General features: G+C 50.6%; 1 protein-coding gene across 1 annotated transcript in view; it reads right to left on the bottom strand.

Annotated features, from left to right (window-relative positions):
- Positions 1–24,770, bottom strand: part of prex2 (phosphatidylinositol-3,4,5-trisphosphate-dependent Rac exchange factor 2) — a 121,732-nt gene that overhangs the window by 75,632 nt on the left and 21,330 nt on the right. Inside the window, exons 4-13 of the mRNA XM_056583819.1 lie at positions 23,839–23,943; positions 20,828–20,929; positions 19,420–19,581; positions 13,763–13,896; positions 11,824–11,927; positions 9,539–9,688; positions 8,339–8,480; positions 2,310–2,410; positions 840–943; positions 652–701 (exon numbers count right to left, since the gene is read on the bottom strand). Of these exons, the coding sequence (XP_056439794.1) occupies positions 652–701; positions 840–943; positions 2,310–2,410; positions 8,339–8,480; positions 9,539–9,688; positions 11,824–11,927; positions 13,763–13,896; positions 19,420–19,581; positions 20,828–20,929; positions 23,839–23,943 (1,154 nt within the window). The remainder of the gene's footprint in view (positions 1–651; positions 702–839; positions 944–2,309; positions 2,411–8,338; positions 8,481–9,538; positions 9,689–11,823; positions 11,928–13,762; positions 13,897–19,419; positions 19,582–20,827; positions 20,930–23,838; positions 23,944–24,770) is intronic.

The following is a 24,770-nucleotide window of genomic DNA, read 5'->3' as shown; positions in this document are numbered from 1 at the left end:
CGATATATGAATCCTGGTATATGGAAGAAAGATGTGAAGAACACACATGGTGTGCTGCCAAACGGCAGAAACAATATCTTTGTTCATTTTCGAGAAAAATATATTTCTGACAAAAGTGGAGCACTTGTGTTACCTTTTGTTTCATTTGTCTTGGAGTTAACGCTTTGCGAGTTAACGCTTCGACAAACGAGGAGCAGAAGGGGAAAACGATGCGTGCTGAACAAAGTAGCGGTGAGCGACATTAGCTCGCCAAGTGCTCCAAAGCTCCCTGCGAGAACACACAGTGCTGCCTGTTTGTTTCCATGCGAGACGCCTTGCTGGTCCTCTGAGACCAGCCCTGCCAAGGCCTATCACCCAGCGGCCGCGAGGTGCTCCATCACCCCCTACCGCCAGCTCCTCTCCGATGTCAGACCCGCACACAGGAACAACACAACAGCAGCAATGAGCTCATGGTCCTCTGCGTTGTATATCATTGGTCTCATCTTCTGGGTCCAAACCTTGCAACCCCGGGGCTATTTTTAAGCAGTTAGAAACAGACCAGGTGTTGGGGGATTGGATCTCTGCCTAGGTGGTGGAAGTGAGAGGAACGGGGGAGGGGGGAGGAGGGGAGAGGGGGGGGGGAAATGGAGTGGAAAAGCAAATGGCGCATACCTGATGACAGGACTGAAGAGACTGTGGAGACGGCAGAAAAGCCGTACACCCTGTGGACGAGGGAGGAGGAAAACACAGGAAAAGGGGTTTTCAATTGCGGTGGGCACTAAATGAAATGAGCTCGGCTAATGAAAAGCAGTGCAGAAGCACATCACCTCGGCTCAGTGGCAGAAAGAAGAGGCCGTTACCTTAGAGATGACGTCCTGCATGTCACTTCTTGGGTGGTAGGTGCCGTCATCGTAGCGGAAGCGGTACAAGACGGGCTCCGGTTTGAACTGGTGCTTGTCGGTGACTGGGGGTTTAAACACAACCAATAGTGCAGTGGGAGTTTAGTTTCACCGAGGGACACTTGCCAGATGGAAAGAGCATTTCACAGTCTAACGCTATCATTATTCATTGTCCTCAACATTGTAAAAATCTAAAAGGGTTTAAGAACTAAGCCAAACCAAACTAACCAAAGCTTGTCCTATACCCTGGAGTGTGTTCGTGGAACAAGCTGTGACCCTGGGATAAGTCTTCATAGATCAACAGTTGTAGCATTTTACTTTTCTTGGAAATGCGAAATCGAATGGGTTTAAAAAACAACAACTTTAAACCGAACCAAATGGGAAAATGTTACCAAATGTGATGGAAAAGGTTTGTTTTCGGTTGGGTTTAAATTTAAACCAAACTCCAATTCAGACCAAAGCCTGTTTGTTTTTTGTTTGAGTGGAACAACAACCAGAGTCTCGACGCCCAACATCCATCACGGAGCATTCGCAGATCACAAAGCCTCTAAAGGCCAACAGCTACGACCATCTCAGGCTGTGGCTGGGTCGACTACATTGCTTTTTTGTACATAACAAAAAACGTTCTGTAATTGAATTTGAGAGGCAGAGCCGTGGAGGCACGTTGTACCCCTGAACCTCTGTCTTTGTGGCGAGAGCAACAAGAGAACGCAATCTCATTTCCCCTTCCATTGGGAAGCCATAGAGGGTTTGGGAGTGATTTACGAGCGAGCCCTGTCCCGACAGGCCCGGCGCTTTGAGGACAGGAAGACAACGCAGAGGCAGAGCGGGCCGCTGAACGTGGACGCCACGACGCGATAGGCGGTGCTCAGCAAGAGCCGATGTGTGCACCTCAGGTCGACCCTTCAGACCCATAACACACAAAACACTTTCAGCGAGAACCAATTCTTACAGACAACAGCGTGCCACTAACAGTGTGTCAGTGGGGGGGGGGGGGGGGGGGGGGGGGGGGGGGGGGTTGAATAGGACATCTGCCGGGAAGGAGGAGGGTAAAAATGTGATCTGTATTTGCATTGGTGGCCCCGCTGGGGAACATCCATTTGCTGACGGTCATTAGCCCTAGCCCCAGAGCTGGGAGTAGAGCCAGTGTTAGAATACTCCCGCTCTCCCTCAACGTCTCAAATCATCACAGTTGAAGGGATGATTTGTAGAACAGCTGGACAAGGAGGAGATATGGTGGTCCAGAACCCAGATGAAGACTGAAAGAAGATGTGTGGGGGGGGGGGGGGGGTGTAAAAGGAGGCGACGCAGGAGGAGGAGGAGGGCGACAGGGAGGAAGAGGAGGACGAGAAGCAGTAGGAGGGCGGAGGAGGAGTGGCAGGAAGATGGAGGAGGGGAAGAAGGATGGAGGAGGAGGTGGAGGAGGAGTACCGTGGTGGATGATTCCGTTCTCCAGCAGAGCCTGACCCAGGTGCACCCCTTCTTCGGGGTTCCCCGTCTCCCCGATGTCCATCAGCCAGGACACAAACTCACTGGGGGAACACACAACGGGAACATGGTTAAGACCAAAGTCAAATCTCCTCCTCAGAACACACTGTAGTACAGTGTGTGTCTAAGTGAACACTTAGACACACCGACCGCAAACCAACCTGGAGGACCTGCATGACCTGTAAGACCTGACCACCTCAACAGGCTGAATGAGAACGCAGTGACTGAGCGGTGAAGATTAGCAGAATGTTTACAGCATTCTAGGGAGATCATCATGACCTGCTATGAATAACATTTACTTTGAGAAATGCGACTATGGCAACAAAACTGTTTGTCAGCATAACCAGAAAAGGGGTGGTTTGTTTTCTTTGGTGTTGTCAAAACATTTGAGTATTTTTCTTTGGATAAAACCAATGGCTATTTAGTCAGCATGTTTGGGAAGCGTTAACTCCGAATGTAACTAAATTGTCAGCGTGTATATTTTAGGCAAAGCGAATGACACAAACAACCGTTGCCATACCAAACGCACTTTCAAAATCCCCCTCTGACCTCAATTCAGAAAACTAGAGAAAAGGCAAGAGATAGAACGCAACAAAAAGACAATGAGACAGAGGTGGATAAGCAGCTAGAACAGGAACAACAACAACGGCAGCCTATCTGATGTCAGTCTCCCCTCCAGAGCCCCACTAACATGGCCGACAGCTCCGTAGGCATTGTATGGCGCCCGTCTCTCAGCGGTGAACGGTGGAGAGGGGGGCCGGTGTCGCCAGGAGGGCAACAGGAAGGCCGTTAGAGGGTTAGACAAACCCACCCAACTGGGAACCTCGGGGGTCCTCCATCTCCAACGCAGTCACACACAGAACACACTCTCACACACACACATACATACAGGCACGCCTATATAAACACACACATTCACACACTCGCATGCATTTAAACATTCACATGCACACTAACACGCACACACTCACAAAAACAGGCACACCTACATAAACACATGTGCATGCACAGTGTTGCACACACAGACATACAATCACAGATGAACACACGTAGGGGATACATTACACGTACACACACACAGACACACACACACACTCGAACAGACAAACACAGAGAGACACAACCAGAGACACACAGAAGTAGTACATACATTGCACAACCAACCCCCCCACACACACACAAACACACACACACAGACAGACACTCACAAACAAACAGAGAGACACACAAGCAGGGACACACACACACACACACACACACACATGTATTACACATTCGCAACCATGCATACATCATGTATCCATACCTAAACACACTCATGCTGTCATGCACATACACACACACACACACACTCACAGACTCACAGCTCTGTGTCTGTCATACGGCCAGCAGCCGGCTCTGCGCGGGGCGGTGTGTCTATGTACCTTAGTAAAGCCAGACCGTGTTTGGACTGCTGGGTTCTCGAGGCCTTGGGGAGACGGGGGTCATTCGCTCCTCGTGTCGTACTGTTTTTCATTGAGTTTCTTTTCTTATTGGCGATTCGGTTTAATGTCCGTCCCAGAGGAAAACAGCCTGGATATGGTGCGACTTCCAGGGAGATTGCAACATTTTTATTTTTTCAATTTTACTATAATTCAAATGCTTCAGAGGGAAATATTTAGCAGCCAAGTGTGCGCAGAGCCCAGAAATCTCTTTCAACCCTCATGTTGATGTGTACCCCCCCCCCCCCCCCCCCCCCCGCCCGCTACACACGCACACACACACCGCGACACACGCGTCTTCTTCAGGGCGCCACCTTCTGCCTCGGCCTCCGTCTGTGTGTGTCTGTGTCTGTGTGTGTGTGTGTGTGTATGTGTAGGCGTGCAACAGGTTTGTGTGTTTGTTCGTGGACGTGTTTTTGTGTGTGCGTGTTCGTGTGTGTGTTTTTGTGTGTGTGTGTTCGTGTGTGTGTTTTTATGCACGTGCATGCGAGTCTCTGTGCGTGTATGTGTCCGTGTATGTGTGTGTGCGTGCACGTATGAGCATGTGTCCATCCTCCATTGATAACAGCTGGGTGTAGGAGGCTGCCATAAGCGTTATGGGTGAGGACTGTCCCAAGAAAACCAAACCAGAAAGAAGAAGAGAAGAAGAAATAAATGGATAAGAAAGGGGGAGGGGGGGGGGTAAAATGAGCCAGGAATAGCTCAGGGCCTCCAGACATCAGATAGAGAGATGTGTGGTTGTGGTTGGGGCTGTTATGGATGGGGCTTTTCAACAACTCAGGGTAATGTGCCTTTCATGAAAACAACACACACAATCCCGTTTTCCTTTTATTATCCCTTTAATGCCCTCTCCCCCTCCAATCAAAACACAGACAGAGAGGGAGAGGGAGAAACCTAGAGAGAAAGAGACAGAGACAGAGTGAGACAGAGACAGAGAGAGAGACAGAGTGAGACAGAGACAGAGACAGAGACAGAGAGAGAGAGAGACAGAGACAGAGACAGAGTGAGACAGAGACAGAGTGAGACAGAGAGAGAGAGAGAGACAGAGACAGAGTGAGAAAGAGCGACAGAGACAGAGTGAGACAGAGAAAGAGACAGAGAGAGAGACAGGGTGTGAGAGAGAGAGAGAGTGAGACAGAGAGAGAGAGACAAAGACAGAGGCAGAGTGAGACAGAGACAGAGACAGAGACAGAGACACAGGGAGAGAGACAAAGACACAGACAGACAGACAGACAGACAGACAGACAGACAGACAGACAGACAGACAGACAGACAGACAGACAGACAGACAGACAGACAGACAAAGACAGACTGACACCCAGAGACAGAGACAGTGAGAGAGAAAGACAGAAAGAGAGACAAAGCAACAGAAACAGCGCGCGAGGGACTTGGGAGAAGGAGGGGTGTGGGGGGGGTTCTGAAAACATGCTTCAGAGCGTCTGACTGCGAGGTGGCTGCTCAGCACATGGTCCACGCTCGTGGCCGCCCGCCGGATCCTTCTAATCTCCTGAGCTGACAGATCCATTCCTGGTGCCGACCACAAGAGTGGTGTTGTCTACGTGGAGCCCCCCTACCCAACACCCCCCCCCCCCCCCCCCCCCCCCCCCCCCCCCCCCCCCCCCCCCCCCCCGCCGCGTGAAATGTCCCTCTGCCACAGCTATGTCCAGTCAGAACTACCTCCCCTCATCCTCCCTCTCTATTCACGTGGAAGGCTGACAGGGGTGCTGAGGCAGACCCTAAAGCTGCACTGAGTAGAGTCTGATCCGGTCGGGACCGGTCAAAGCGGTTGACACTGAAAAACGTGCGGTCTTTGTAAGACCGAACGAGTTTCGTGTCAGATCGCGTGAGACAAGAGATCTGTTCTCCTCCCAAGTGTTCTCGCGTCGTAATAACCCCCGACTATCACCACGAGATGTCATCACCACGGAGAAATAGAGCCATCACATCATCACACACACACACACACACACACACACACACACACACACACACCCCCTACTGCCTCCAGAACCCAGTCCGGGCTGGCTCCAGACTTTACGAGCCCCCCCCCTCCACTTGGGTTCTACCTCAGCCAATGAGATGATGTCAGCATCACATGTCCTCAGACAACCGCGCAGGCCTCGAACCCACACACCAGACCTGAGCGTACAAAGCATGGGAGCCGCTAAACAGCTCTTTGATTCGATATCTATACGGTCAAAGCGGAGGCAGCCGGAATGTTCTACCTGGAGCGGGGTAAGGCCCGGGCAGAACACAGAGGAGGAGGAGGAGGAGGGGGGAGGAGGGGGGAGGAGACGCTGCGGAGACACTGCGGACGTGCTGTGTGTGTGCATCAGTGCGATACGGAGGCGGCTGGTGTGGTAATAATGCAGCGCCAAGGGGGGAAACTCACGGCCGGAGGAGATTGCAGTGGGAGCGACCCCTGCTCTCCTATTAGCCTGCTCTCCCAAATCGATGGTTAGATCAGCGCCGCAGCACCCAATCCAATCCCGTCCAATCCTTCCCAGTTACAGGATCAGGGCCGAGAGGAGACGGACAAAACACGGATTAAAGGCACAAGCACCATTTCAGGGATGGACGCAATTTAATGTTTTCGGATCTTTGTGTCCAAAGTCGACCTATTGAATCCTGGATACAAAGCACACGGCCAAACACACAGCTCTGATAGATTTACTCTATACACACTTTCCTCTGTTTAACAGTAGGCTGCGGTAAGACTTAGGCCCACTGACGTGTGTGACAATGCTGCTGTTTAACATCACCACTGTGTGACTTAATATTGCATATATTATAATATATTATAATATACCCACACCACACCTACGCCCCTAGACCCCACCTTATTTGTGCGTTTGGTAACAGGTACATTGAGGACCAGAATAAACTGCATCGAATAGTTAAAACAGCCAGCAAGATGATTGGAGTTGGGTATTTGTAGCTCAACTGTACATGACCTCAGTCTAAAAAAGACAGAACAAAGTCCCAAGTCTTTTGTGCCTACAGCAATTAGACTGTACAACAACAGACTAAAAAACAGCATTTTAAACTATGAGCATACTGTATATATCACTGAGCTATTTTTGCTATTTTATTTACTCATCCATGCTTGTCAGGTTTTCTATGTTCTTACTGCTCGGTCTGTCTTGTCCTTGTTTTTACTTTACATATTTTTTATTTTTTATTCTTTTCCCCCAACACAACAGACCACACCACCAGCCTAGACACCAGAAACACCAGCCCAACCACCACCCCAGACACCAGAAACACCACCCCAACCTCCACCACCCCAGACACCAGAAACACCACCCCAACCACCACCCAGACACCAGAAACACCACCCCAACCACCACCCCAGACACCAGAAACACCACCCCAACCACCACCCCAGACACCAGAAACACCACCCCAACCACCACCCCAGACACCACCCCCACCACCGCCCCAGACACCACCACCTATACACCACCTATATGACGAGCCTTACAGCCGCTGGTTCAGAAAGCGAATGACAACCTGAAGGAAAGGAAGACGTGTGTGTGTGTGTGTGTGTGTGTGTGTGTGTGTGTGTGTGTGTGTGTGTGTGTGTGTGTGTGTGTGTGTGTGTGTGTGTGTGTGTGTGTGTGTGTGTGTGTGTGTGTGTGTGCGTGTGTCACTCGCCTCCCATTCCCTGCAGCTGTCTTCAGGGATAATTTGTCTTGGTGTATTTTGGGGTTTTGGGGGGGAAGTACAAACGAGTTGATCCGGGGGAAATCAGCTTTGAAGCGGTGTGTACAGTCTGGGCCGGTCCTCTGGTGACCGCCTGCACAATCCCGTGAATAATCAAGGACTTTGGTGCTCATTCCAGTGGGTCACGTCACCGGGGTCACACACAGTCACCATCGGGACTGTGTCACCCGGCCTGACATTACACTGCTGTCACTCAGCGGGCCGCATTGACTCTCCAAAGGAAATGACTCCACATCAGTAGGACAAATAAACAAGACGCCCTAAGCATACGTGTGTATGTGGACACTGGTCAGTGGGTTTTGATGTTAGCCGGTGTAAACTTCTTATCTTCCCAGGTGATGCCTTTGTGTGTGTGTGTGTGTGTGTGTGTGTCTGTATTTGTGCATGTGTACCTTTGTGTGTGTTTGTGTGTGGAAAGTAATTTGGAGTTGGTTGGGAAACCCTAACATATCCAGATGATGTGCTTCTGTGTGTGTGTGTGTGTGTGTGTGTGTGTGTGTGTGTGTGTGTGTGTGTGTGTGTGTGTGTGTGTGTGTGTGTGTGTGTGTGTGTGTGTGTGTGTGTGTGTGTGTGTGTGTGTGTGTGTGTGTGTGTGTGTGTGTGTGTGTGTGTGTGTGTGTATGTCTGTGTGTGTGTGCATCTGTGTGTGCGTGTGTGTATGTGTGTGCGTGCATGTACTCATGTGCTCATGTGTGCATATGCGTGTGCTTGCATGTTTGCATGTGTGCATGTGTGCATGTGTGGATGTGTGCGTGGCGCCCTCACCTTCCCAGGAAGCACTTGGGGAAGGTGGAGAGCTTGCGCTTGCGGTCCTTGATGAGGTGGCCTTTGGTCATGAGCTGGTACAGCTTCTCCCCCTTCTCTGACACCATCACCCACGTGTCCTGCTCCATGCCCAGCCGCAGGCCTGGGGGAGGGGGGGAGGGAGAGAGGGGGGGGGTGGGAGAGAGGGAGGGTGGGAGAGAAGGAGGGAGGGAGGGAGGGAGGGAAGTAGGGAGGGGAGGGAGGGATGGAGCGGATAGAGGGAGGGAGGGAGAGAGGGGAGGATGGGAGAGAGGGAGGGAGGGAGGGAAGTAGGGAGGGAGGTGAGGGAGGGAGGGGAGGGAGGGATGGAGCAGATAGAGGGAGGGAGGGAGAGAGGGGAGGGAGGGATGGAGCAGATAGAGGGAGGGAGGGAGAGAGGGGAGGGTGGGAGGGAGGGAGGGAAGTAGGGAGGGAGGGGAGGGAGGGAGGGAGGAAAAGGAGGGAGAGAGGGGAGGGAGGGAGAGAGAGAGGAGAGGGAAAGGAGGGAGGCAGACGGAGAACAGACATGACTCTTGCCGTCCGGTGACATTTCGTCCAATCAAGCACAGCTGTTCTCCTGGAAATATGAGACCGGAAATCACGAGGCAAGGAACTCACTTAATCTTAATACTTTTCAATTTGCTAATGGTTCTGAGCAGGATCGATAGATAGACAAATAAATAAATGGTAATAGAAGTGTATCCCTGTACAGGCGAGCTGTTGGGTTCTGTAGCTGAAATATTGTGTCACTTTTTGATAGATTGCAAGAAAACACTGAATGCGGTTATCTCAACGTTTGAGTCAGAACCGTGGGTCAGCACATTCACACACAGCACCAAGGCACCACATGTGAACATACACACACACACACACACACACACACACACACACACACACACACACACACACACACACACACACACACACACACACACACACACACACACACACACACACACCGTTATGTTTAATGCAAACATAAAGACACACAGTCAGCACAAAGGTCCATTGCCTTCAATTTAATCCTTTCAGGAATCCTTGAGTGAAACTAATCTGAATTATTCCTCAAGCAAAAACCTTTCTGGTCATTATTCAACGCAAAGTAATGCAGAAGTTGCCGGTGCCAGTTCACGTTTAGTGTTCGATGGCTTCATCGGCCCTCTAACCCTTCCCCGTACTTACTTTTCCTGCGCTCTCTCTCTTTCAGGATGGCCTCCAGCCACTCCTGCTTCTCCTCCGGGGTCTTGGCCATGCACACAAACCACTTGTTCTTGGCCGTGTTGTGGATCTTCCAGCCGCTGTTCACGATGTTCCCGCTGCTGTGGTAGTCAGCTGAGGGGCAGGTGGAAAAGCACACAAACATACACACACACACACACACACACACACACACACACACACACACACACACATACAGCCACACATATGCACACACAAGAGGCGCACACACACATGCACATACACACACACACACGCACACAGACATGCACGCACATCCAAACACACACACATACACACACACACGGCCGTATTTTACTTTTTATCTTTTCGTATTTTATGTACACTGTATATATATATATGTATTTTAGCTCTATAAATCCACCGTTCTGCAGATGAAGACAGTATAAACAGAGTCTCAGTGGAGAGAGTCCAGGTGGAGTGTGTGTACGAATCTCTTATGAGGCAGAACCTCTACTTCAAAAAGGCGCTTCAGCTGGGAAATGGGATAAAATATTTAATTGAATAACCTAAAGGGTCAAATTATTAAAGCAAAGCCAACGCGCCGAGATAACTAAATCGCAAACAGAACGAGAAACATACTCACTTTTCATTCAACTATTTGCAAATGTCTGGCACATAGTGAACACACTTATTGTTTGTTATTTTCCTGACAATTAAAAAATACTACTGAGCATTGGTAGGGTCTTATCCTAGCAATCTTTGTTGTATACAGGAAATGGGTTAACCTAGCAATTGTAAATGCTTAGCACTTGTTTCTTTACTGTAGTGACTTCTTCTTCTTCTGACAAATGTACTTATTGTCGCTTTGGATTAAAAGGTCTGCTTAATGGCCTAAATATAAATGCCCTAAGTGTAAAGGAAATACCATTCCTCTTACTATCAAAGCATGTGTTTTGGCCTCAGCTCGCCTAAGGTAGAGACCACAAAGACAATGTGATCGACCTCGCCGGACGTTCGCAGTGGATGCAATCATTCACAGCAGTGGAGTAGCGCCACAGCGGCAGGCCCTCACACCGACCTCTGGAGAGCTGCTCAGCAAAGAGCCTCATTGAGCACCGGCCCCTTCCATGCTAATCAAATCACAGAGGGTGGTCCGCTCGGAGACCCAGAAGCTTCCATCAGCATTATCCACTCCACAGGCCTCCAGCGTAACCCGGAGAGAAGCTGGCGTTGGCTCTCAAGACTCACTCCGATCGTCCCCTTCAAACACATCTTTATACACATCAAGTATCCTAGCTGAAAGGGGAACGGAAAGCCTGGTGTACTGCTAGCACACACTGGACTTGTGTTTTTCCTCTCTTTAAAACGCTCTGGAGAAGCCGGCGTTGACTCACAGAAACGCCCAGTCTAACCCTTCAAACAGACCCATGTTGGGAGTATCCCAACTGAAAGTGTAGCTGAAAGCCTGGTGCATGTGAGTTCTAGCTCGCGCCGACGCCGAGGTTGTCCATCTCTTTAAATTGCTTCAGAGAGGCCAGCGTTGACTCACAGAGCCACTCCCAGACTACCCTCTCAAACAGTCAGTGAGCTGACTGTTGAACAGAAAGACTAGAGCATGCCGGTTCTGGCCGGCATGTCGTATTTTCCGCTTCTTTTAAAAGCATTGAGTAAAAAGGGTCTCCTTAATTTGGCCCGGCTGCTTCTACACTCCGCAAAGATGGAAGATTGGAAAAAAACCATAAAACAAACCATAGCCAAAACAGTCAGGTAATCAATTGTAATCAGGGCAACACAGGACACACAAGTCCCTGCCCCTCCAGCACTCTCTCTCTCTCCCTCTCTCTCCATCAGTGTCTTTCTCCCTCTGACTCTCTCTCTATATCCCTCTCTCTTTTACTCACCCTCTCGCAAACACTCTCACACTTATCATCCATACTCCTCTTAAGAACAAATCAAAGTCCATCAGAGAGATAGCGATGGCTTCTGCAAACGTACATACTGTTCTTTAGTTGAAGGACATGTTGGCAATCCGTGGAAAACCAAAACCAGGACATACCCTTTATTATATCTTATCTTGTTAAATCTTTTGTGGAAAAGAAACAATGATAATCTATCAAGGGACTGAAACTCTAAACGCAGCAGGGAGAGAAAGACGGACAAGGGCAAAATCACTTGAGAGAATATTCCGAGACAGCAAATAGACATAGGAAAGGAAAACAGGGAATTGAAAAAAAATTATCTCATAAATCTCCATTTATATTTGTCTTTTTTTATTTTGTACTCACCAGTCCCATCGTCCACGTTCTCCACCTCCATCACCTCCGTGTTGATGCGTCCTCTGAACAGGAAGCGGGGGCATTCAGTGGCCGCCTTGCTGTTTTTTAAACGCCTTGTTGAAAAAAAAAAAAATCACAGGATGGACACGGATCAGCACACGAGCGCCCTGCTCCTCATCACACATCACACGCACTGGGAGGGCACGCTTCAAGGGCAAACCCAGCCCCGTAACTCAACTCAACTCAACCCAACTCACAGCAGCTCAACCCCACTCTAAAATTGTCAGTTGCATTGTCAGACGATTCAGGGTCGGGTTGCTGTTCACTGTTCAGTCATTAAGCCGTCGTGATCTTGTGGAGACATCTTGCCTGCGGATGCCTACAGGTGGAGCACGGACATTGTGGTGTTGAAACCGGGACATGTGAGCTGTCTTAACAGGTGCAGTGGGCGTGGGGGTGGGGGTTGTGTTAACATAAATGGTCAGACACGCTTTCAATGTGTGCACAAAAGCACTGCGCAGCGGAACTTTATACTGGTGGACCCAGATGCTGGTGGTTGTGTACCCTCCCCCACCCTCCCATGACCAGGCCACTACACGCACACACACACACACACACACACACACACGCACGCATGCACGCACACACACAAACACACGGACACACACATATCTTCTCACTCACACAGTCGCCAGACACATCCTCACACAAACACACACACACACACACAAAGACACACACACATCCTCTTACATACACAGTCCCACACAAATTCTCACACACACATACAAAGACACAAAAACAAACACATACACACATTCCCACTCATCTACAGACCCACACACATAAACAGTCCAAGATACACATCCTCACACACACAAAAACACAAACACACTGACATTCCCACACACATACACACCATCACACACATACGCACACTCCCAATCCCTCCCTCCCTCCCTTTTATAAACACATGCACACACACACAAACACTTCCTCCCTTTTACATACACACGCACACACTCCCTCCCTCCCTTTCACACACACACACACACACACACACACACACACACACACACACACACACTCCCAGTCCCCCACACTCCCCCACACACACCAGTCCGCCCAGAAGCCCTTTCTCCAGAGGAGTGAGGGATGCGGGGGTCCATGCCCACTTGGCCGTGGCGCTGTGGCAGGGTGGCGGGCCGGGCCGGTGTCCTTGCCCCGGGCCGAGGTGGCGGTGTCACGTATCAGGTGGTTTGGTGAATAGCACCGCCGCGTAATGCCTCAGATAAATACACTTGAAGGGCAGGCAACCCGAGACCCCAGACAGTGTTAGTGGTCCAGGTCTCACACACACACACACACGTGTATGCACACACAGACACACACAGACACACATACACATGCACGTGTACACAGGCAACCGCTCACACACACACACACACACACACACACACACACAGACACAGACACAGACACACACACACACACACACACACACACACACACACACACACACACACACACACACACACACACACACACACACACACAGACACACCAGCTAGCCTAACCGCTTGGTTCTGCTTTTTTTTCGGGGTTGAAAAAAGAAAGCATTAGACCAGATTTCCTCCTTCTTCTTTGTCCATGCCTCCCTGGCTTCTTCTTCTCGTCTATTTTTAAACTCCTACAAGATCTTCCTAAAGTGCACGGCCCACTGCGAACCGTAAACACCCACAAAAACAAAATGGTTGCATGACTCTTTGACCGTCTCCGTTAAACACATCCAGAGTGTAGAGTGGAGAGGATGATGAGGATATGATACGTTTCAAACAATAGGTCTCTCAGTGAAGCCAGAAACCCCAGCACGTGTTTCGCCCAAACCACCAATGTACAGCGCTTGGAGTGTGCACAGCGTGTATACAGCGAGTGCGTGAAAAGGTACCTGTTCTTCTTCTTGCAGTAGACCAGGAGCTTGTCAAACAGGAAGAAGTTCCTTTCCTGTATGTTCCCCGCCGAGATCTTCAGCAGCACGCCGTGCATTAGCATCTCCGTGCACGTGTCCGTGATGTTGGAGCCCTGGCAGGAGCAGACGGAGACGGGGACGGGGAGGAGGAAGCAGAACTTAGAGACTGACCAGACTGTGGATCTAAAACACACATCCCTGGCCTAATGGACAGAGGTAGGATAGTATGGTAGAGGCATCAGGTGTTCGAACCCCCAGCGAAAAAAGGTTACTGGGTTCGATTCCAACAAACCACAGACTCATTTGCTGGCACCCTTGTGCAATTTATATTGCACAATGCATTGCATCTATAATGCATATACATTACGAAATAATTCATTCTTAAGTGTCTGCTGAATATCTGATGTAGGGATAGCTTATGAAGAGTGAGGGGAACAACTCGAACTAGCAGTTGTTTCTCACATGAAAACCTAGCTCTGAGCCTTGTACTGTTTCAGTGAGAATAAAGTGAAACCAAGCCACATAATTGTGCTTCAGCCACTGACTGACTGATGATGTACAGCCTCTAAGCAGAGGAGGAGGAGGGAGAGCAGAGGGGGGTGGGGGTTAGATTCCCACTCCTTCCTGTTCCCTCTCTTATGGGTCTACAACAACACAACAGACTTCCTCACCGCAGATTACCGAGCGACTTTAAAATAGGCCGCCATAGACTCTCGGCTATAGAAAACATTTCCTGTCCAGCCAAACTCTTGTGCTGCATTGTTGTGGGTCTGGGAGCGCAACAGGCCCTGCTGGAGGCGATAAACCTCACAGATCGGTGTTCTCACTTTGCCCACCATTGGGAATTTCATGTGTGGCCGGGTTTTAAGCATCTGGGCTAAAAATAAGACGGGCAAAGGCCGCAAAACTAAAACCTTTCACCTGGTGCACCCGACGCCAGAGCGGGCAAAACCCCTCCCTCTCTTCACTCTTTCCATCGCTCTTTCTTTATGCTCCACTTCCTCCTCCCTCTTCACCCTTTTTGATCGTCACTCACTTTTCTCCCCTCCTGCCTCGCCCTCCCGCTGCTCTCTCCCAGGTTCCTGTTACTAGGCAGTCACCAGCCAGTGGCCAGATGGTAGAGTGCTCCGCGGCGGGTGAGTGTGTGCGCGGGGCCAGACGTGGCGAAGGCCAGCCTGCCCTGCTCACGTCCAGGGAGGGGAAGCCAGGTCCCCCAGGTCCGGACCTGCTGACCTGCGTTTCCTTTTTCTGCAGGAGCAGGCCTGACTCTAGCCCTGGACGTGTTGGGGGAACGCTGAGCAGAAACACACCGGGCCGCTTGAACCCGGTCGGTCACTGGGCTCCCTCGCTTTCATGAAACGTTTACAGTACACATTTTCTCCTTTACCCTTTTTTTCCTCTTTCGGTGGCCTCGGCCTGGACTGCCGAAAAACTGCTTAACTGCAGCTTTGGCTTGTTGTCACGTCTGCGCTTTAGCACCTTGCCTCAACACTTTGTTGGCTGTCCAACATAAGAGGCTTCTTTATGCTAGCATGGCAGCCATTTTAAAATAAGTAAACAGAGAGAGGAAAAGCAGGCCGATTGTCAGTAAGCTTAAGCAAACTGCTGAACCGAAGGAGACAACACAATCCAAACGAGAGACCCTGCAGAGTGTAAAATAACAATAACTAAAACTCTAAACTATTGCTTAGACTTCTTGGAGGTTTTTCTTGGAGGGAAATTAACATAATCCTGCGGTACCCCTCAACGACTGAACACAGACACGTGGAAAGATAACCCTGTGACGGGCAAACGCAGCCGCCGCAGAAAAGTAGAAAAGAAAACACAAGCTAAACACGCTGGCAGCTGTCACCGTGGCGACCGCGACGGGCCCTTCGCCCTGTCTCTCTCCCACACACGGTCAACCTGCCAGGACGCCTAGGGGCCACACAGCTGTGGACAGGGTCAGTGCTAACGAGCATTCAGCCCATGGCCGTGGAAGACTAATGGGAAAAAACACACAATTATTACCTTCATCCAACCCCTCCTCCTCAGACACCCACACAGGAACACCTCCTCCCTGGAGCTCCATCTCCCCCCCCCCCCCCCCCCCCCCCTCTCTCTCTCCCTCTCTCTCTCTCTCACACTTTTTTCTCACCCTCTACTTTCCCTTTCCCATGTCAGAGAGAGGGATAGAGAGGGAGAGAAGGACAGATGGTTCAAGAGAGAGTGACAGAGAGACAGAGAGTGTGCGAGAGAGAGAAAGCAAGAGAGAGACAGTATGATAGAGTGCTATAGACCGAGAGCCAGAGTGAGAGTCTGAGAGAGACTGAGGGAGACAGAATGAGAGAGCGAGTGAGAGCGAGAGAGAAAGACAGTGAGTGTGCGAGAGAGAGAGCATTAGAGGAGAGAGAGTGCTACAGTAAGTAAGAGCGAGAGCAATAGTACGAGCGAGAGTCTGAGAGAGACTGAGGGAGACACAGAGAGTGAGAGCAGAAGTCTGGCAGAGAGCTGTGGTGGAGAGCTGTCCCGCTCCAGAATGAGCTAATGTTTTATAATCGATGAAAAGTGGCGATGGCAGCCACGGAGCACGTTGAGTGAGGCCCGGCTGCCGAGAAAATGTCAGAGCACCCCACCCATGGCCGGGCCCCAACGCCGGCTGACCTCACTATACTTAGCCCGCCGAGCGTTGCTGTGTTTTTTGCGTGTTGCGCTGCCAAAACGCACATGTGTAGCTAACTCGGATGTCGCGGGTAAACGTGTGTATCCACTGGATACACACGCGTGTGTTTGACATGTACGAGAACCCCCCTTGTGGAACAGAACTTGGTTCCAAAAACGATATTTCCTCCTTCTCAATTCTACCTTGAGATGTTTCTGGCATGGGGACGCCCCAGGCGAGCCCAGAACACTGTGTGCCGTTCCATGACACCAGTTGTTAAAGCATGTTATGTTCTGGTTTTCCCCCTGACAGGCTTGATTGATGCCGTTGGCCACAAAAAGAAATATTTAGGTTCCCCATCCCACTAAATGGGTGTAACACTGTGAAAGGATTTAGCTTCTAAATTGAATGTGTGTACGGATAAAGGTTCCCTCGGAAGACTAGCACGCTAAAATTAAGCGGTGCAAATTCAATTTCTGTGGCCGAATCACGATGTATTTATACATGAAAACCAGAGCGTTATACTTGGCCGTGTCTGCGCTTTTGTAAAATCCACAGACATGTTACGTAAAATAAACCTTCACACAAAAAGGAAATGTGTGTGTGTGTATATATCTGGCTAGCCAGATTGAATCGTGTCTACAGCCAATACCACCGCCATCCAGACTTTCTCACCAAAACAACTGCAATCACGTTCCTGGTTTCAGATCCAGAAGCCTTCGGGCCCTCTTGGCATGAAGCCAGGTCAATTGCGTCGGCATCCCAAGACCTCCTCTGTTTACAATGACTCACTTTGTATTCCCTATCACTGCCACAACCACCACCACCACAAGTCCCTACTGACCCCCAAGCAGAATAACAATAAGCCAGGACATTTCCAACCCCAAGCCCTCCTCGTGAACTAAAATACAGATTAGAGCGGACACCAAAGAGAGCGTGAGACGTCTCCGTTAGCCATCTGGGTAGAAGGGATCCCACCAGGGTGCGAACATCGCTCCCATGGAGAATTCCAGAAAGAGTAAAAAACAAAAGTCTTGCCAGAGATAAAGAAACGGCTGTAGTGTTGTCCGTGTCAGTTAATAAGTAATGCCTGGTGAGATTTAGTGGCCACAGCTCAGCAGTAAGCGACATTGGCTCCATGCATGCATACCTCGCAGACCTACTCTGACTTACTACAGCCGCTTTAAAGAGCAGCTAGACAGCAAGGATCCAACTAAGGAATGCAGCAATTATTCGGATTTGGCTTAAATTGGTGCCAAGAGATGTACCATTCTAACAATGGTAACATTACCTAGCACACATGTTAGCCCACTAAGCAACGATTGCTTGTAAGACCTAACAGACAGTTTAGGTCTCAAAGTAAGACCTTAACTATCTTAAAAGTCCCACAGTAATCCTTAAAGAAAGTCTTCTATCAAAGACCCATTGAAAGTAGTTTGAAACATTCCGGGGAGAGAGACAGCCACTGTAACAACGCCAATTCAAGTGAGGTCAATTCACTCATTCAAAGGGCTTCACAGGCCACAATTTACCCCCCTAACCCTAAAGGCGCCTCCCCACTCGGAGACAAACCCCCCATAATGAGTCTGGGAGGTGGGGAGGAAGGGGGGGGGGATCAGGGCTGAAGTGGGCCCTGCATGTCGTCTAGTGTGGGGGGTCTCAAGACACGCGATTCAACCACCCCCCCCGTTGACTCCAGGGGCAAGAGATTTCTCAATTCGGTTGGATATTATGGAGCCCGACCGCATAGCAATGGGGGAACTGAGGCTGAAATCTGGGAGGCGGCCTGTTCCTCGTAGCAGATGACTCAGATATCATGCATCAGACGTAAACCCATTCAGTTTTCTTCCTTGTCATTTGAAATGGGAAACGGCTGCTGGCAACTATTCCTTTTGTCTAAACCAGCAAAAAGAGCTGAAACAATGCTTGAATTGTTCGTTTCAGTAGGAACGACTGCGTCGTTACTTAGAGAGGTGTCGATAAATCCATATTGCATTTGCATCACTCTAATTCTCTGTTTTTACTGTGACTTTTGAGGAAAAAACCCTAAGGTCTTTGGAACAGCGTGTGTCTACAGAATCACTGCTACATTTATTGTCTGATCAAACAGAGTATAATAAATCCCTGAGGAAAGGAACATACACTGAAATACACAAGTGAGATTTAGGATGGACCCACGGCCAGGCAAGACGCGTCGTTAGGACCAGTACACACTGCACGCCTGCTCCTGGAACAGTGCTTGGTGCCGTCCTACTCACAATGCACCAGCCATGCAGTGTGTACTGCCGAAGTATGCTCTCTCTCTCTCTCTCTCCCTCTCCCTCTCCCTATGCGTGCGTGTGCGTGTGCGTGCGTGCGTGCGTGTGTGTGTGTTCTTGCGTGGGTGGTTGTTTTCTTGCACGTTCTGTTGTGGTGTGATTTTGTGTCACACCACAAAAGTTTTGTCTAACTGCGCTGACTTTGTCAACATACTTCCATTCCTAGGTGTGTGTGCCATTGTAAATACTGACTGCCTAGTGGGTAAGAGGTTGCCTTGTGGGTAGGAGACTATAGCCATCTAAGGGGCAAGAAAGTACTCCCCAAACTTGGAGAAGGATCCCAGAAGAGGGATCCCTCTTCCAGGAACGGCTGATAGTACAATAGGTGACCTTGCGAGGCAGCTGGACTCGCAAGAACGCGGCCGTGCGACAATCCGTCTCGCCAGGCTTCAAGTTGACACACAGGTGGTCAAACCGTGGTGGTTCGGACCAATCAACGCCCTCTGAGGGACTGCGTGATCTACATAATACGTGATGGACGACTTTAGACAGATGGTTCATCCAATCAACTGCCTAGTATTTTTTTGTGCCTGACCTCCCAGCTGGCTCTGTGTATCAAACCCATCTGCTGCGTCGGGTTTTTGAAACCTGTGCCTCCTAGGTCGAAATTGTTAGCAGAGACCAGGCATAGTGAGATGGATGTGTGGACACATGTCTCCTTCCCGGTAGAGACCCACCTCCCAGCCCTCGATGTGGGACTGCCACTCCTCCAACACCTCCAGCTTCTCCATCTGCCTCTTGGCCTCGTTGATGTTGGAGCACACGGCCTTCATCACCTGCAGGGCCTCCAGCACCAGCCCGTGGTCGTTGTGCTTCTTAGGCGTTCTCTTTAGAAGTTCCTGGAGGTCAGCAGCCACAGGTACAAAGGTCACCATCGTACATAGACATTCATGCAGATATAAAGATATTCACATAGAAACACATAGACGATTTGACATACAAACGCATACCGTAGACAGATTCACATAGACACACAAGTACACAATCACATTTATACATAGACACATACAGAATCACAGAGACACACATAAACAATCACACACCAATCAATCTCACAAGTGTAAACAGCCAAATAATGTGTACAAATACACAGACTGACATGCACAAATAAACAGTGATACAAAAAACGGATAGACTTATATAGATTCACATAGACAACACATAACAAGACAAATAACCCATACACAATCATAGTCATAGTGCATACACAAAGTCACAATCAGAAATATACAAAACCAAACCAACAGATTCACACTGACACCAAAAAACGTGCACCCGTGTGCACGTGTGAACCAGCCACGACTTCAGGACAGAGATCAAGCCCCTGCACACATGCGAGTTATAAAAATCACAGCATTTTAAATAATCAGCTGCATCTGCTGTTCCCTTATTCCGCGAAATAAATCTCCAGTTCAAACGGTCCGTCTCATTCACATCCTCATCACCGTCCACTGCTGTCAGAGCTCCAGGAATCCTTGGCTACCACATGACTGGAGCTCATCTTACAGTCCACACCCTGCCTAGTTTATAAATGTCCGGCTTTGTAGCGGCAGATTAAGTAATATCATAAAATAAGGGTCTCATCTGGGCTTAATAAAGTGGATCTTTATGTTCCATTCACAGAGACGTACATCTGTGGCAGTCCTAGAATTGAGTGGCACAGATGTGCATCCATGTCTCCGGAACCAGGACTAACCAGGCCTAACCAGGCCTAACCAGGCCTAACCAGGACTGACCAGGACTAACCAGGACTAACCAGGCCTAACCAGGCCTAACCAGGACTAACCAGGACTAACCAGGACTAACCAGGACTAACCAGGACTAACCAGGACTAACCAGGACTAACCAGGCCTAACCAGGCCTAATCAGGTCTAACCAGGACTAACCAGGACTAACCAGGCCTCACCAGGCATCACCAGGACTCATCGCGCCTCACCATGCTAACCAGGCCTCACCATGCCTCACCAGGCATGGCTTATATCAGTTTCAACCAATCATGTTGCTGGAGGCGGGGTTCTGTAAGTGCGTAATTGGAGAATACTATCTTGGCCTCCAGGGTCAGGGGGGGGGCGAGGCTGTACCCACCCTAAGCAGCAGCGGGTACTTGCAGATCCTCTGGATGGGGGCCACCAGGTAGCCCTCCAGTGGCACCTCTGTGTTCTTCCGGCCTCCCAGCAGCATGCAGTTCTGGAGGGGGGGGGGGGGGGGGGGGGGGGGGGGGGGGGGGGGGGGGGGGGGGAAAGGATAGAGGGTGAGAAGTGGAGGTGAGAGGGCATGTTAGAGGGCGAGGAGAGAGGAGGGGAGAGGGTAAGGAGAGGGGAGGGGGAGCGGGTGAGGAGAGGGGACGGGGAGAGGGTGAGGAGAGGGGAGGGGAGAGGGTAAGGAGAGGGGAGGGGGAGAGGGTGAGGAGAGGGGAGGGGGAGCGGGTAAGGAGAGGGGAGGGGGAGCGGGTGAGGAGAGGGGAGGGGGAGAGGGTGAGGAGAGGGGAGGACACGAGAGGCCGTGGGGAGAGGAGAAGTGAGGACAGGAGAGGGAAGGAAACGGCCACACACTAAAACCATCAGCCAGGGATCGTCTGACGGGTGAACCTGGTGACCAGCACCCACGGGTGTGAGGGAGAGCGGGAGGTCAGGAGGACGACCCCAGAGGGTTCCCCTCGCCCCCCCCCCCCCTCCTCGTCACAACACATCCGAGGTCAGCTGCGTAATTACAGCGTTAAAGAGCGGAGCGGGCCGAGCCCCGACAGGGGTCCGCGGGGGGGGGGGGGGGGGGGGGTGGTGTTACCCGAGACGTGTTCCTCAGCGGTCAGAGCGCGGCGGGGGCCGTCGGGGGACCGGGGGGGGGCTGACCGAGGCCAGGGTGTGGGTTGCGGTGTAACGCGAGACGCCTGTGCGTCCTGACGGGGGCCGGGTCCCGACCAGGTCAGGCTGTAAACGTCTCATTAGATCACATCCAGCGGACATCTTTTACTCATCTGCTCGCCCGAGTTCAAAGGCACGCGGCGACGCCGCAACGCAACCAGGACAATGTGTGTGTGTGTGTGCGTGTGTGTGTGTGTGTGTGCGTGCGTGTGTGTGTGTATTGTGTAAGTATGTGTGTGTGTGTGTGTGTGTGTGTGTGTGTGTGTGTGTGTGTGTGTGTGTGTGTGTGTGTGTGTGTGTGTGTGTGTGTGTGTTGCGGAAAGTTTCATCGTAAAATAAATACTTCTACAACAGAGTGTGTGTGTAAGCGGTTTTAGTGTGTGTGTGAGGTTGTAGTGTGTGTGTGTGTGTGTGTGTGTGGTTTTAGTGTGTGTGTGTGTGTGTGTGTGTGTGTGTGTGCATGTGTGTGTGTGTGCATGTGTTTTTTTGTGTGTGTGTTGTGTGACTATGTTTGTGTGAGTGTGTGTGGTTGCAGGTTGTGTTTTTGTGTGTCTGTGTGTGTGTGGTGTGTGTGTGTGTGGTGTGGTGTGTGTGGTGTGGTGTGTGTGTGTGTGTATGTGTGTGTGTGTGGTGTGGTGTGTGTGGTGTGTGTGTGTGTATGTGTGTGTTTGTGTGCGCCCGCACATCCACAAAGCCAATGTGGCCGTACCCATATGTGTGTGCATCCCTTCTCACTTCATCAGCGATGCTGAAAGACTTGCGCAACGCCTTTTTATTCTTTTTTAACAAGTCTAGGAATAAAAGTGCGGTGTTCCTCTGGGGTTACTGAGCGCGTCGTTCCCCGGGGCGAGAGAACCCTGCGGTAGGTCTGGGCTCTCTCTGTTTTTACAGGGCTCCCCAGAGAGTCTGTGCAGCAACGCGGGGCGGGGGGTGAGGTTCCGGAGCCCGGTGGTTTCTGGGTAGCCGCTGGGTGTAGCGCTAAGCGGCGGCGGCGGTGGCGGCGGCGGCAGCACTGGGCGAGCAGTGCCAACGGGGACGCGTTGAACGGAGAGATTGGCATGAGGGTCAGTGGGGAGGAGGGAGATGGAGAGCACCGGAGGGGAAACATGGAGAGAACCACATGTACACATTGCAGGGGATCATCCACACACACACAAACACATGCACACAGGCATGGACGTTTGTTGACAGAGTCAAGTCAGTTAGACAATAGTGCGCACAAAAACACAGAACAACAGAATGTGCAAGAAAACAACCACCCACGCAAGCACACACACACTCACGCACACAAACACACACAAACACAGGCACATACACAGAGGAAAAGAAAGTAATTGCGTGAGTGAATGACTGAGTGAGCGAGTGAGTGAGTGAGTGAGTGAGAGAGGGAGCGAGAGAGAGAGAGCACAGTAAAATAAAGAAGAAAACAAATTAAGACGCCCCAAGCCCACAGCAGTAAGCAGATAGCCAGCTGCGGGGGCTTAGTCCTTGGTGGTGGCAGCGTGATGCTCCCCAGTGGACGTGTGTTGGGACAGGAAGAGGCCGCCTGCCTGAACCCAGCGCCAGGTCAGCCAACGCCTCCAGCCAGCCACCAGACGCACTGCAGCAAACACTGGGGCTCCTCTCACTGTCCAGCTGGGGGGCTGTTTTACGACGCATGCTTGTCCCTTCCCTGCACGTATGTGCCTTGTGTGTGGTTGTCTTGAGCGAGCGAGTGAGTGAGTGAGTGAGTGAGTGAAGTGAGTGAGTGAGTGAGTGAGTGAGTGAGTGAGTGAGTGAGTGAGTGAGTGAGTGAGTGAGTGAGTGAGTGAGTGAGTGAGTGAGTGAGTGAGTGAGTGAGTGAGTGAGTGAGTGAGTGAGTGAGTGAGTGAGTGAGTGAGTGAGTGAGTGAGTGAGTGAGTGTGTGAGCGTGTGCGTGCGTGTGGGGTCGTGGTGTGTGTATGTGTGTGTGTATGTGTGTGTGTGTGTGTGTGGGGGGTCGTGGTGTGTGTATGTGTGTGTGTATGTGTGTGTGTGTGTGTGTGGGGGGTCGTAGTGTGTGTGTGTGTGTGTGTGTGTGTGTGTGTGTGTGTGTGTGTGTGTGTGTGTGTGTGTGTGTGAGTGTGTGCGTTTGTGCGTGCGTTCGATGGATGAGTGGGAAAATGGAGGTGTTAGGCGATAGGATGGATGGGTGATTGTGATGAGTGAGTGGATGAGGTGCGTGTGACGGGAGGATGCTCGGCGCTCCAGCCTCACCAGCAGGCAGGTGCGCACGGAGCGGATCTTGTTGAGCTCCAGCAGCAGCCGCTGGGCCTTCTCGTGGTTCCCACAGTACTCGTCGTACACCTGGAAGCCACTCCTCTGCAGCACAGGGAGAGAGAGGGGGGAAGGGGGGGGGGCGGTAAGCTGCTGGGGAGACCGAGAGGCACAGACTCAGAGCGATATGGGAAGAAAGAAAGAGAGAGAGAGATTGGAAAAGAAAGAGAGAGAGTGAGCGAAAGAGAGAGTTGGAAAAGAGAGAGCGAGAGAGTGAGCTGTGAAACCGTAGTGTCCGATAAAACGTTGTAAGGGTGATGAGAAAAGAGGGGCTGATCAAAAGTAAACATAATAAAACACTAGAATGACTGATATGACCTTAAGATAACAGGAACAGAGCCTGAAAAGAAAACACATCATATTTAATACATCATCTGGGACGCAGGAAGATAAAGGGGGGTTAATTACATCCTTCCATCCATGTGCCCCCAGATCACGTGACACAGTAATGGATGCAGTGTTAGCAGTTGTTTGTTGACAATGCGTTTTAACCTGTGCACCTGAAACAAGCAGGAAAAATAACAACACTGGCGACCGCTATAGACAAGAATTTCCATCACCAATTACCATTTATTTTACATACACTTCTCAATATCGCCCAATTTTGTTTTTAATTCGCTCTGCTCAACTCTCAGCGGGTTGGCATGGTTACGCATCAATGTCCACCTAAAATGCTGTTAAATTCAGGTGGATAGTTGGTCTCTCCTGATTGGTTCATGAATATCCAACCCCTACTGCAAAGAGGAGGAGAAGGATTCAGTCTGTACACTGGAGTCAGCCACCTTCGAAATATGGTTACCGGTAATAAATGTGATGCCTATAAATGAGTGTACGAGAGAGCGAGAAAGAGAGAGAGTGTATGAGAAAGAGAG

This window comes from Gadus chalcogrammus, chromosome 23 (assembly GCF_026213295.1).
Source record: "Gadus chalcogrammus isolate NIFS_2021 chromosome 23, NIFS_Gcha_1.0, whole genome shotgun sequence".
Classification (NCBI taxonomy): Eukaryota; Metazoa; Chordata; class Actinopteri; order Gadiformes; family Gadidae; genus Gadus; species Gadus chalcogrammus.
Note: the sequence above shows the minus strand (reverse complement) of the source record. Positions and strands in the feature narration are given on the sequence as shown.